Source organism: Engraulis encrasicolus, chromosome 10, assembly GCF_034702125.1.
Source record: "Engraulis encrasicolus isolate BLACKSEA-1 chromosome 10, IST_EnEncr_1.0, whole genome shotgun sequence".
Classification (NCBI taxonomy): Eukaryota; Metazoa; Chordata; class Actinopteri; order Clupeiformes; family Engraulidae; genus Engraulis; species Engraulis encrasicolus.
This window is the reverse complement of record NC_085866.1, coordinates 12,210,564-12,225,851: the sequence shown is the minus strand read 5'-3', so window position 1 is coordinate 12,225,851 and position 15,288 is coordinate 12,210,564. Positions and strand designations below refer to the sequence as shown.

Here is a 15,288-nt window from a genome sequence, read left to right as displayed (position 1 = left end):
GCTACTGAGACGGGTGCTTTGTGATCTTCCCGCAAACGTGGTCACTTGATTCATATGATGAGCTCTAGCAGGCAGTTTGCAAATAGCATATTGTTGTTGTTGTTTTGCACATCACGTCACATAGAAGTTCTGTTGTTGTATTACATTTTGTACAGTAGGCCTATATTACCACTCCAAGAAAAAAGGTATCTCGCCTGTATTTTTTTTTTTTTTTTTTGGGGGGGGGGGGGGCGACGTCATCATTTGGTCCGCAAAAAGTCCGACCCCCCCGAAGCCCGGTCGATAATTCGAACACTGTGTATAGCGCATTTGTATAGCGCATTTCATACACAGGTGCAACTCAATGTGCTTCACAAAAATAAATGCAATAAGAAAGGAAACCAGAAAGAGAGAAAGAAATTGGAGTCAAAGAAATGTAAACATTAAGATAAAACATGTGGTAAAATAAAAATAAGAATAAAAACATACAGTATACCGTAACTTAAGCTAGGGGGAAGCATCTGAGAACAGCTTTGTCTTAAGTCTAGATTTAAAACTATAAATAGTGGGTGCATTTTTTACTAGTAGGCTTATATTTTGTCCTACTTGTATATTGCCCGACATGATTTATCTTGTATTTTGTATCTTGTATATATATTTTTTACAGTATGCTTTTATTGGTGACTGCTCTCCTCCCTATCTGGAAGACCTGCAAAGTGCAGGCGGCGTCAAAAGGATGGATGGATGCAGATCCATCAAAAACAGGACAAAGAGACTGAAAAACTAATTTTACACAACATTCATTACTGCAGTAAATGATGCTACCAACGAATAGTCATATACCTACAACTTCCATGTAGATGTATGAGGCTGTGATGTATACTATGTGGGTAGGTGTGTGAGATTAGAGAGAGTTGTTTGTACTTGAGTGTGTGGATGACAGGTGTGGTCGTGATACATGGACGTGTGGGTGTGGGAGGTTTTTGAATGCTTTTCCTACATATTTTATCTTAATTTATTGCTTCACCACACAAGGACTGCTTGGTTTTGCTGTCCTTGACTGTTACAATGACAACTAACTAAAAAACTATTCTATTCTTTTCTGTTCTGTTCTACTTTCCAACAGCTAACTATAGTCACATTAGCCTAGCGTTGCTGTCATGTCCAGAGGATGGGGCTTAGAGGGTATATCCCAGAGGAGCAAAGATGGCTGATGAAGCAGACTCCTTCATTAAGCTATAAAATGGGCTCCGCTTAAGTGTCGACTACAAAATGACTGCAATGTAATGGACCCACATTTTAAATGTCTGCTATAGACAGAGGCATAGACCAATTTAACTGCCGCCCTTATTGCCAAGCTGCTTGTATCTCTTAACAAACCGAGCCAATGAGCCAATGAAACGCAGGTTAACATAGCTATAGCAGAATACTGTATCCCTGAAACCAGCAGTGAAAGCCTAGTAAACTGGAGAAACCATAGCGGCAGAAAATATATATTTTTCTTGGCAGGTTGGTCTAGGGTTGCACCATGAGAGGTAATCACTGCTTAGAAAGGCATCTGTTTAGCTTGTTTAAGTTATTTTCAGAACCCGTGTTGCAAGTTGTTGGACAGGCTGAACACAGTGACGAGACGGCTGGTTCCTCCCACAAACCTTCAGCTTTACCTATGGTGCAAAGCCATGGCTATTTCTTCTGGCTTGCCAGGCTAGCGGAGTGATGTGATGCCCAGTGTCCAGTTTGTGTTGTTGTTGATTTTTTGTTCTTATGCCTTTGTTGTGCCTTTAATGTAGATATGCAGGACAGTGAAAATGTGACAGGAGCGGAAGAGAGAGATAGGGTAGGGTCAGGAAATGACCCGGTTCGGACTCGGGACTCACTAATTCGACGCCCTTTCGGTACTTACAGCTTACGTCATACGACCCTAACCCTAAACCTAAACCTAACCCTAACCGTAACCCTAACCTTAACCCTAACTCTAACCTTAACCCTAAACCTAACCCTAACCTTAAATCGCTTGTTTGAAATGTTTGATTACCATGTGACGTACCACGTAAGTACAGAGAAGGCATCAAACTAGTGGGTCCCGTCCGGACTCGAACCCGGGTTGCCCATATGGTAACCTCATTATCATCGACTTCCAAATCTCTTCGAGACTTGGTCTGACCAAGTGCATAACAATTAACAAACGGCATGGTTGACCCGCCTCCCTTGGTGTGCTAATGGTTGTATTGCTCCTGACCTGACTAGAAGCAACACTGAAAATGTTGCATCAATAGGAGGGCGCGGCCTGGCTAAGCCTATGGTGTCTTAGCTCGCTGTGCCACACCACCACCCACTGTCCAGTGTTGTTGCTGCTGTGCTGTACCTCGGACTACCACATCGATGGCTATGGAGGAGCTGTCCACCTTGGTCTGCACCGCGCAGGTGTACTTCCCAGCATGCCTCAGCTGGATGTTGCGGATCATGATGTCACCTGCCGACTGCTGTGGGAGGGGCAGACACATACAGTATGACAAAATGGGTAAGCATTATCATATTAAAGATATATATATATATATAAACAAACTGTACATGGCTATATTTTTTTTTAATCTTTAATAAAACCTTGTGGCTACATTGAACCAACACTCGTGGCGATATCCGTTACCAACTCTCACTCCCATTTGTGGTTTCTTGCTATAAGTATAACTGAAAAATGAGAAGAGGTCGCACCATGCATAGGTTTCTTTATTACAGAAAGAAACCTATTCATGGTGCGACCTCTTCTCATTTTTCAGTTATACAATATTTTGGTCAGCACCCTTAAAAGACGAGAAAAACTGTTGGGTGACGCCTGCTCCAACCTTTATGAACTTTGCTATAAGTATAAGAAATGGGTCATTTTAGTATGTTCCAAAATAACTAAGCATTCATGCAAATTCCATGTACAATGTTTATATGTTGCATTACATGGAACTTTAACCTGTGCCTTGTTTTTATAGTCCATATACAGTATAAATTATTTGTAAGCTTCATCTTTTCTCTATGGCAGGGGTTCCCAACCATGACAAGCCAAGGCACCCCCTGACATGTGCCTTGCCACACTATTTTTTCTGTGCACCGGGTTTCACAACTTGATGAAGTTGTTGCATTCCTAAACCCCTTGAATTACTCCAGAGAGCATAATACATTAACACTGTAAGAAGAAAATGATTCCACAGGGATAGTTTAGCTTATTTTTGGTTTATTTTGGCTTACTTAAGTAATTCAATTTATTTAACTATTTATTTTATTCTGCTATATTTTTCCTGGCAGCATGCTGCGGCCCCCCTGGCATCCCCTCGCAGCCCCTCATGGGTCCCTGGTCCCACTGCCCTATGGTTTGCCAAGGGGCTCTTGTCATTGTCAGGGCTGTACATGTAGTGTACGCCTCTCCTGTTTCTGTGTGTTTATTCCTCTTCTGTCTCTATACTCTGACTGCTACTGCCTGGTGATTGAGGTACATGTGAAACCCCCTTGCATACTCCCTTTGTCATACAGCTTGCATACTCCCTTTGTCTTAAAGGAGAACTTCTGCCAATTTCAATATGCTGTTGTTTTGCTCACGGTACCCTTGACTTCTCAGTACCTGGTGACGCTGCATTTTTGCTCCCTTTTCGAGATCTGAGCTATTCTAATGGGGGCAGATTTTGTTAACATCAAAAACTTTCTTAACATAGGCCTGCTCCACATATTTTCCAAAAAAGTATCACTGTTTGCTAGTTGTCTGCTGATGTTGCAGAACCTTTTGGATGTTTTTGAGAATAAATAAATATGTTTTTTAAATGTAAACAAAATGCCCCATTACAATGACCAGGATCAAGGAAAAGGCTGGGAAAAAAATCCAGGGTAGTGTGAGCCTTACCAAATGCATGTTGAAATTGACTGAACTTATCCTTTAATACCCTTATATCTAAAATAGATTCTTTATAATTGTAAGAAATATATTTGCAATGTACCCTAAAATAGATTGTGCCTCAAAAACACCTGAGCTTAGTCACAAGAACAGGGATTGATCAACAGCACTGCATCTAATGAGACCATGTCAGCAGTGATGAGGTCCAATTATGATCACAGAACATCAAGAACATGGCAAACCAAGCATCCACACCAGTTCCTGAGTTCAAGTTTTAATTGCATTGCAGAGCTTATGTATTTTGTTTCCCAAAGTAGCACTTTTTAAAGACAGATGTAATTGCTTCCTGATATGAATATAATAAATGCTGCTTATTTTCTCAGACTATCATTAACTGAACAGGTAAGGAGTTCTTTTTTTTTTTTTTTAATTAAAACCTGCCTTACAGCTATCATTGTAAATCGTTATTTTTATTATTATTTTTAAAGCAACAGTATAATTATATATATATATAAAAAAATCAGGCAAACAAAAAGGATAATTTGCACAAATAATACGTTTTGCATATCTTAATGTTCACCCCTAGTCACCAAACTCTGTCTTAATGAAGTCTCATTTATCTTTCATCTCCCCCTGAACAGCAAACAAGGAAACGGAAAACATCATCATGCAGATATGTAAATTATTAAGTACTGGTATTATTAGCATTACCATAATTGTTGTTATTATTATTGAATTATTTACGTATTTGAAATCCTACTTACCCCTCCAACTTTCTCAAAGTATCCCCCATGGCTGCCGAACGTGATCATGTTCTCGTTGAAGAACCAGGTGAACTTGAGGTCCAGTGAGGGATCATGGGAAACCTGGCAGGGCAGCACGATGCTCTCGCCCACCGTCACGTCCATCTGAGACGCCTTGGTGGTGATTATGGTCGGCTCTGCAGAGGGAGAGACACATCCGGGCCACGTAAAAAAAGAGAGATCTCCTCCGCGCTCCTGCACTTCACAATTTGGTGCGTCACGGGAAAGGACTGGTAGATGCAGGGAAGGAAAGGAGTCACCGGAGCATCTTCAAATGTGAAAGTTAACTTGTTTTATTGGGCAAGTGCCAAGACTACGTTTCGAAGCGTAGGCTTGGCACTTGCCCAATAAAAGAAGTTAACTTTCACATCTGAAGATGCTCTGGTGACTCCTTTCTTTCCCTGCACATACAGGCCAGTCAGATATGCCCACATGGGCACATTCCTCCTCAAATGATACAGAGGTTACACAGGGACATTCATAGATAGGCAGGGCCGGATTAACGCACTAGATATGACTGCAGCCTAGGGGCCCTAAACTGCCAGGGTTGGCCCTGATTGGCCAAAAGTGGATAATTGCAGAATTGTGACAAGATGCGATATTAAAAAATTCTTCTGTCATGCGGAGTGCAGATTTGAATCTAATTAATATTGCTCTCCACAGTTGGTCAACATGTCATCTTTAATTCCTAGCACGTATTTATGAAACTCTCTATGTGCATTTGTTGCAAAATTTGCATTCCGGGCGCCCCACAACAACCTGTAGCCTAGGGGCCACGGGCTATCTTAGTCCGGCCTGCAGATAGGGGGCGGTGCAAATACATGTGCCGTACAGACCTCGAAAGAGAAGTCATATCCTGCACTTTCATGGGACCTCCGGACGTTTTTAGCGGACAAATTTAGCATATAAGCAAATGGCGGTATTAAAACGATAGTTTGATACCCTTTGAATTGTGCCACGGGCTTCACATATGTTGTTTCTGATATTTTTATATAATTTTTTCATACCAAATACCAAACGATTTAGCAGGATGTGTGTTTTCACATTTTCATGCAGATGACCTCTGAGCAAAATATCAATGTTTTTATATGAATAATCTAAATTTAGTTCCTAAACCAGCATATTTGTAAAACCCAGTGCATATAATGACTGGAATCAGAAGATATTTACTCGCTACTGTGCTGTTAGATAGTCGGCTAAGATCCCATGAAGGCAGAACTACGTCACGAGGATATTAAAGCTTACCATATACAGTAGGTACATTGCTTTTTGAAAGCCGGTGTAGCGAAGGGGAGTAGAGCTGACCAGCTGGGACTCGAACCCGGACCTTCTGGGGTAGTACACTGGGGCTCTGACCGCTACACCAAAGAGCCAGGCTCATTGGCATGTTAGTCGGAACACACCCACAACCCTAGTGATGGTCACTCCATCACACTGCCTTCCCCTTAGGGAAGCGCACCCGTGCGCTTCACACACTCATGGTGTCCTTCACACAACTGCCCCTCATGCTTCTCCCATCCAGTGTGCCCCGTCATCAATGCTTCACCCATCACGGGGGTCCCTCACACCGGGGTCACCAATCCTGGGGGTCCCTCACATGGAATTAGGGCTCACACACAATGGGTACGCCTCCGATGGCCTTACGGTAGCCATCCCACTTCTGACACCATTTGTAGCAAAGGGGAGTAGAGTTGCTCAGCCGGGACGTGAACCTGGACCTTCTGGGGGAGTAAACTGGGGCTCTGACCACTACACCAAAGATCCAGGCTCATTGGCATGTTAGTCAGAACACACCCACAACCCTAGTGATGGTCACTCCATCACAGCCGGTATTACTCAAATTATGAAGTACAGTACAACTTCAGATCATTCTCAATCCTTGACAAAATTTCATATCCAATTCAACACCTGGTTGTGTAATGGTTAGAAGGAGAACTGGAGAGGCCTACAGCAAAGGATAGTGTCTTGCACCTAATATTAAATGTGGCAGAGAATCAGTGATGAACTGATGGTGCTTCAGCAAGGCTGGAATTGGGCAGATCCATATTTGCATTTTGCAGAGCCAATCAGCGGCCGCAGTTTCCTTTATAAGGAAGTATCTAACTCACCTTTCTTGCTGCCTTAGGTGCGGTCGGTTCAATAATTCAATAATTCTAATTAGCACAGTGCTTTAACTGGCTAAACTAATTAATAGAGATGCACCGGATCCAAGATCTGGTTCCGGATCCGGCAGGATAATAGGGTTTTTCACAGGATCCGGGTCCGGCAGGATCTTAAGCAGTGGATCCAGTATCCGGCAGTTACCTAAAAATCAGGATATGGTGCATCTCTCGCCTAGGCTTTTCAGTCAGTCTTTCACAACCCCAATCGCTGCATGGAGTGAAAGCCCTTTGGAAGCTGCCGTTGCAGGCAGTGTGGCAGTAAACCAATGAGTCTAAAAAATAGTTTGAGCCAACGTAATAAAAAGGGTCCACATGTGCGAGAAGGCTATGTGTTTCAACCCTTTCGTAGGATCCGGTATCCGGTTTCGGATCCGTCAGGATCTTAAGCAGTGGATCCGGTATCCGGCTTTTTTTTGGGTTTTGGGTATTTTTTGACAACAGGTCCCATAATGGGAAGATCTAGGAATGCCGCCGTTCCCGTTGCCATCTTTACAACTACAACTAATTTGTTTACATCTGCGTCACAGCCACATGACCAAAACCAATGTACATGTACTATATGTATGGAATAGCGGCCGACAAGGTGTCCCGATATCAAGGGAAATAATGGACGAGGCGCAGCCAAGTTATACCAACAAGGTGTTATACCAACAGTGCATTATTGGAGGTAGAAAAAAAAATCCTACGGATGTCTATCTCTCTCGCACGCCCTCTTTCTCTCTAACCATTCCTTGTTTGTTTGTGCGTTTACATCACTGTTAGAGCAGAAGGCTAAACGCTCTGCTGTAATTACCATGCAGCAACACTAGATGTCACTGTGCTCTTATATGTGAGGGCCTGGCATTGTCACCTCAGTGTCTGAAGTGGTTCACCAGGCACAGTAAACAAGCCCATTCAACATCTGCACATTTCTCTCTTTTCAAAAGCCACAGCAAACACGGCATATTTTCACGCCACTTGTGCCAAAGAAAGGGCTGCTCAGCATGATGTGCGATTTTATTAAAAACACCATCTTTGTCAGAGCACTGCTGGGCGTCTTTATTCTCTCTCCTCGGATGGAGTGCAAAAAGGGGGGCCTTAAAATGTTCACTTAAGTGCCTCCTGAATTATACATAACTGTCCAATCACCACATAATCATTTCCTGGCCATTAGGAAAATTGCTTTAACTTTAAACAGTCAACAACACACTAATAAAAGTGAGACATGGCAGTAATCTGGTTTAGCCATTTGGCACAATTAATCAAATGCCCAGATGGACTTTGCAAACTTTCAAACTCGCAAAGTCTGTGACATGCTTTTAGCCATCTGACTGGTTTCATAACCCTTAAATTATTCTGTGAACTGATTACACAAACACACACACACACACATACTGTATGTACGAATATGCGTGCGTGCACACACAGACATACATGAGTGCTCTCTCTCTCTCTCTCTCTCACCCACGCACGCACGCACGCACGCACGCACGCACACACGCACGCACACACGCACGCACACACGCACACGTAAACAAGCTCCATGAAAACCATCAAGTATGAGTCAAATGTTTAATATTGCAAGCGAGTCCCATTCTCTGTGTGGTGTCAGTGATGTGTTGTATCATTAATTCAGACCAGGGAAAATATTTATTAGATGGTCATCATGTATGCTGTCTTGGCAGAAGAGATTCTGGATTATCATGTTCAGCCCACATCAACCCTTCAACAGGATTTTCAGAAGAAAGGTGTGCTTCTAATAGGCCTACAAGTGACTGAACACACTTTGTCTTGTAAAATTGCAACCGACATTACAAATTAAAACTATTTCCTAAATGAAATGGAAGATAATAACCAAGCTGCATATCAAAAGGTGTTGAAAACCCTTTTGCTGTTCAGAGCTTGATTATTCTAGCCTGACTATCACAACTACAAAGCTCTTGCTAGCTTTGGTCTGGCAGACCTCTTATGTAAAATGATTTGTCAAAAGGTGGTCTTAACCTGTGTCTATCAATTGCTTCTGGACTAAACTATCACTAATCAAATTCCAATAATCTACATGTAGAAATTCAAACTGAAACATCAGCATTTGGAGCTTGCTCATTGTCTTGCATGCCATCGCATTAAAACCAATGACAAAGGGCGCCACGGATCAGTGTAACTGGGCGAATAGACCGGCCATGACGAGATTCAAACGACAAAGAATCGCTTCAGTACAGCAAGAGCGATACGAGCGCTTGAAGCAACTATATGTCCGTTAAAAGCAGAATGAAAGCATTCCAACATTCCCATTGGTTGTGGCTGCTGTCACAGAACAGCATCATAGCTAATTTGCATAATATTCCCAGGAGTTCAACTACAAACTGTTGCTCTCATTGTGCAAATCGCCTATAGTCTCCTCAGGAATCCTCCTGAATCGCTTTTGTCGCGTGACTCAATACAAAGTCAATTACTTCCGTCGCTCGCCTCGCTCAGATCGCGGCCGGTGTATTTGTGCGGTGAGGTGACGTACTATGGGCCTTTCCCATTACTAATCTCTAAACCTACCCCTACGCCTTCCTCTTGCCCCTCATACTTTAAAACGAAACAGCAAGGTTGTAGGGCTTGAAACGCAACCCCTACGAATTGAGACACCCCTTCAACAATCACGGAATGACACTCACAGCTGTCACTAATTCCATGCATTAGGTTGAAGTTCATAGTGATTTTTTTCATGGGCGTTTCACGGAGACAATGACCATGGCACATTGGGGCAATGTTAAACCTAGTACAATGGAATAATTAAAACCACTTTTAAAACCGTCAATTGCGGCGAAAATACTTAAACTTGTGTGTTGGTGTGAATGCCGCGGCATGCCACCAATTTTTTAAAGTCATTCGCAATGCATTCAGGGAAATCTGTCGTAGCCCTCCGTCTGGTGTGTGGTGTCGGAAAATCTCCGTTTTGAGGGGTGGAAAGCCCTTCGCCGTACCCCTACTCCACTGTCTTAACGTGAATCGAGACGCCATTACCCCTACACGTGGACGCGCAAAACGGAGCGGAAGGGGAAAGGCGTAGGGTTAAGGGGTGTTAAGGAATTTAGCCTATATACCTGGGGACCGACTCTGACGTGACGAAATTTCCTGATCCTTTCCCAATCTCCATCCCACTCATTTTCTGTCATGCTCTCTAACTGTTCTATCCGAATAATAGGAAATAATTTAAAAAAATCTCTTAAAAATGAAATCCATGAAGTCCATGTCACCCCAAAATAGAGGACTGCTGAAATGGAGCCAGTTTGGCTTCACTCACGTTGGAAGTATGAGCAGGAAACCAGGCTGGGAACATTCAGGAATTCAAGGAGAACTGATTCAAATGGAGTGAGCCGTGATTCAAACCAAGCACAGTTTATTTCTCTCTTCCCAAAAACACTGAATTATACATGAGGCACAGCATAGAAAACATATGCAGCACCGAGAGAGCACACTAAAGCAAGCTAAGCTCGTCTATTCACACAAGACGAGCACAATTAAGGCAATTATACAAAAGCTCTAAAACACTGGACAATTTCTTTTCCAGCTTAGCGTAGCAGAGACCTCTGAAGACATCCCATGCACTCTCTTAATTAAATGCTTTTTCGCACTTTCTCCAAGGACCGAAAAAGAAACTAATTTAAACTCTATCTTTCCTGAATTGAATATACATTTTGAGTGCGCACTGGCAGAAAAAAAGGTATTACACACTGAAATTAGCAGCTGATTCTTCACTCCCCAGAGAAATTGTCCAATATTGCAGACACTGAACAAGATTACTTACACGACTTCAGATGTTACTTAAAATAGTGCACGCACGCGCACACACACACACACACACACACACACACACACACACACACACACACACACACACACACACACACACACACACACACACACACACACACACACACACACACACACACACACACACACAGACACACACACACACACACACACACAGACACACACACACACACACACACATACACACACACGCACGGATGTACCGTACAAACACACACCCGCATGGAATGCATAATTGGAATATTTTCCCCGCATTTCTGAGACAGTCCTAATGGAAAGGTGGGGGGGAGAGGGGGGGGGATCCTGAAACACACTGACAACTTTGGTTCTTTTCAAGCCATAATTGAGAGGCAATTACGGTACCTTTTACCACCAGAGTTCCCGCGCTGCTTGCCATGCCATATTGGTTCCTGGCAACACATGTGTACAGCCCGGCGTCCAATTTGGTGACATTTGATATCCGCAGACTTCCATTATCCAGCACTGCGACTCTGGGGGGAAAAAAAGTACAAAATGAAATTATCGGCTGCCCTTCGCTGAAATTGCCTAGGTGCCTTTCTGCCCCTAATTCCACAGGAACACAATTTATCTGCTGCCATGTTTGAGAAACACAACACAAAATATGGGGAGAGTGGTACTGGAAGAGAGAGAGAGAGAGAGAGAGAGAGAGAGAGAGAGAGAGAGAGACAGACATACAGACAGACAGACAGACAGACAGACAGACAGACAGACAGACAGACAGAGAGACACAGACAGACAGACAGACAGACAGACAGACAGACAGACAGACAGACAGACAGACAGACAGACAGAGGAGGGAGTGACAGACAGACAGAGGGAGTGACAGAAAGTAGGAGAAAAGTAGACCTATCAGTTTACTGTTTAGAACACATCCCATTTGCATTTGCTATTAATTAGAACACACAAGGCGCAAGTAGTTTGTTGAAATGAACAATGTGCATTCTTAAGCACAACAGGTCACAAAGAAAAAAACACATTGAATTCATCCCACATGTCAACATCACACAATATGCAGCACTGACTTCACAATCCACACCCTGCGGTTTCACTGAAATATCCAGGAGCCTGTTTCAATTTCCGTACTTTCCGCCCTGTGTTTGGGTACGCAGGGTGGTTCCATTTCTAATCGCGGCGGTGAAGTGTACTGTAAACTACCCGGATAACGCCCTCAAACCGGCCGTTTTTTGAAGTGTGGAGTTACTGTACACTTTTCGCACTCAACGGCCGCCATGTTTGTTACGTAGTTGAGTGTCAGATCGGTCAAACTCTCTGTGATGACAGCATAGTTTTGATAACTAAGACAATAGCCATGTGTATAAGAGACAAGGGTAACTAAAAAAAATGTCAACATAAGGAACAGTGTCTTCCGTGATGAATTGTATTTTAAAAAATGAAATAATGACTAAGTCTCTGTCACCCCAAAATAGAGGATGTTGGCGTTTGGTAAACTCTGATGACACGCGACAACCGTCCTTTCTGTTAAGTGTATCAGACAGAACGTGAATTGGACATGCACGTCACCCTCAAATTCTGCCGTTAACTTGAGGGTGGAGAGTGCACTGCATCACAGTACACAGTGCACAGTGTGGAGAATGGAACAGGCCCCAGATACTAGGTGTTCACTTAGCCTGCTAGCAAAGTCTGCACATTCTTCCACTGACGTACAGTATAGTGGCACATTCATAAGCTAATTAAGATAGCGGAGGACCATTGTGTGGTCATCAAAAGGCAAATAATTACCGCTCTAGACAGGCAACAGTGCCAGGTGTGTTAGCATGGAGGACGTCGCTTTCAACTTCTAAATGTTTGGACTTTTAGTTCGAGACTAATTTGAATTGGAGGAGAAAAGGTCACAAGGCGTGTGACACCAGATAACAAGACCTCCCTCATGGTTATTGGAAAAAAATGAGAGTTTATCTCGAACAAAGGGAAAGGCTCTTAACAATTCTGAGGGATATTCACATAATTTCAAAAGGGGTGAAAAATAACAGCATGTCACGGCCGATTCGGCTTCTTCAGAGCGTAAATTGGAGAGGACTGCTTGGATCTGTGTTATTGTAATCTCCTCTCCTTCGTAATTGCGAGGAAAAATAGGTACTGCCCGATTTTTTAAGACGTGGCTTTTTTTTCCACATGGCCAGCGATATCAGATGCGAGCCATTATAATTTCATGCAGCAGTTGAAGGTCATGCAACTGCGAACAACAAGAAGAGACTGACAGCGAGCGAACGTTTAGAATACATGTTTTTTAAGTGGCTTTCTGACAGTGAGGAAAATTATACAGTAGCAACTCTGGTCTGCCGAAATGAGCGGCCAATTGTTAATACCGGACCACTGGAGAATTGGGCTCACACAGCCCTCGAAGAAAATTGGCTCCAAGTATGTGGAGCAAACCCTCTGTTTGTGTAATTATTACATATTAAGAAGACAGTTTCGTGCCTACGCATTACTGATTTTATTTCCCTTATCTTTTTGACTTTCACTTCTACCTTTTCTGGAAAATTTAGAATATCCCAGGAAAAGAAGTAAACTGCAGTCTTTCATTAATCTCTGTTTTAAAGAAATAAAATCCATGTCTCAGTTGTTTGAATTTGATTTTAATAAACCGACTTGTACTTTATCCAACATACCTACAAACTATATACAGTGTATAGCTAATAATGGTCTATAGCTATCTAATAATGGGCAAGAGGTATCACACATGAGGGCCATATGGGCTATCTCTGTGTCTGCCCTGTTTATTCAAGGAAGCATGTCAGGGGCTGTTTCTGCAACCTTGTTTATTTATCCTTTTTTTTTTTTACAGAGCACCACTTGACCACCACTTGAACCCTCGAGTCTGCTTGCTCAGTCTGATGAAACAGCATTCACACTCACAAACAAACGAGTACCAGGGGGCGATTGTGGCAGGTAATGCAGATACGGACAGACAGACAGACAGACAGACAGCCACACCAGCAGTAGCAGCAGTCACAGCAAGACCATAAACACATGCAAGGCATGTAGTCTAGAGCAGTGTTTCTCAACAGGGGTGCCGGGGCACCCTGGGGTGCCGCGGGGCCCCCTCAGGTGTGCCGCGGAAACGTGGCTGATGAATACATTATGTAATATGATACATATTTGTCTAAATCGATAAGTTAATGCTAGTCAGTGGAATCTTTCATCTGCCATTTACGCACAATAAAGTAAATATAGGTCGCCCCAGTCCGATCCAACTTTGAATGTAGGTTGTGTGATGTCTCCAAATGTGTTACTTTTCTAAGCTTTTGTGGTATCAGATGCAATGCCATGTTACGGCTTGTTGGTTTGGGGTGCCTTGAAATTTTTCATGAATTGAAAGGGTGCCTCGCCTAAAAAAAGGTTGAGAAACACTGGTCTAGAGGCTCTGCACCCAGGGCTGGACTGGGGGAGAAATAGGGCCCGAGCACTTTTGGCTTAAAGGGGCCCCCCTCATAATTAGTGGCACATTTCTTTCTTTACATTTCTGAAAACAGGGGCCCACAAGTGTGCAGGGCCCACCGGGAAATGCCCAGTATGCCAGATGGCCAGTCCAGCCCTGTCTGCAACCGATCCATAGATAGGCTGGGTTGGGTTATAAAGCATAGGTCCTGCTGCCGCAATCGGCCTCCACATTAAACAGAGAGAGCTATAGCCGCCATCTTTCTCCCTGGAGTGCTAACTATCAATATGGTTGTCACCAAAATGTGTGGGGTTAATAAAAGCAATGGCCTTGGGGGTAAACATTTGCCAGTCAATAAGCGAAGGATTGTGAGCTGCAAAACACACGTCTTGCTCTTGCCTCTGACAATCATGTCACCTCTTGATTGTTTCCTTGCCTCCTCTCTTTTTTTTAACGGTAGTTGTCTGACTGAATCTCACATCGCTCCGTGGTGTCATGATTACACAGTCCAACAGCTCACTCTGTTTAAAATCCATTTCACTCATGCTAAAAAAGCTAACTGTGTATTAGCTTATGGTGGTTGTGTTCCAGCATCTGTTTGCAACCATTTAACTGACAAAAAAAACTCACGGAAAAACAATGACTCTAGGAACACATTTTTATAACCTCACATAAACTCAGGGAAACTTCTCGTCTTTCATTACCGGCCCGTTTTAGCTTGGAGGGGAAAGCTTTCAGAGTCTAACTTGGACAGACATGGACTTGGGAAAGACAAGTAAATTGATTCTGTAGCCCTATAACTTGTGCTGTTATCACCAGACATCATTTGACAATAGCCCCAGAGACATGAACATGGGGATTAGTCAAATGTCTTCCATCATATTAAATGTGACGCTCCCTTCAGTCTGGCCGCTGGGCAGGATTTGTTGGGAGAGCATACCCAAAGAGAATATGGCTTTCAAAAACTGCAGCCTGCTGCCACAATGGAGCCGTGACTAAAATCGTACATTCACAAGGCCATGCAATGTACACGAGCACCCCGATCTTCAATCATTTTGTACTTGATCACGTGCATGTGCATCAATAATAATAAGATATGATATGCACAATGACTGGCCACTATGAAAGTAAAATCGCATAAACCAGCAAGTATGTACAACTCATGGGAGCTTGCGTAAATTCTACCAGGGAGACTCGAATTTCTCGGCTGTCAAACTTACTAGGCTAACCATCCAATCTCCCTTTTGA

General features: G+C 43.2%; 1 protein-coding gene across 1 annotated transcript in view; it reads right to left on the bottom strand.

Moving 5' to 3' along the window:
• cntn3a.1 (contactin 3a, tandem duplicate 1) overlaps positions 1-15,288 on the bottom strand; it is a 110,081-nt gene that overhangs the window by 19,310 nt on the left and 75,483 nt on the right. The window contains exons 11-13 of the mRNA XM_063208031.1: positions 10,983-11,110; positions 4,618-4,793; positions 2,345-2,462 (exon numbers count right to left, since the gene is read on the bottom strand). Coding sequence (XP_063064101.1) covers positions 2,345-2,462; positions 4,618-4,793; positions 10,983-11,110 — 422 coding nt within the window. The remainder of the gene's footprint in view (positions 1-2,344; positions 2,463-4,617; positions 4,794-10,982; positions 11,111-15,288) is intronic.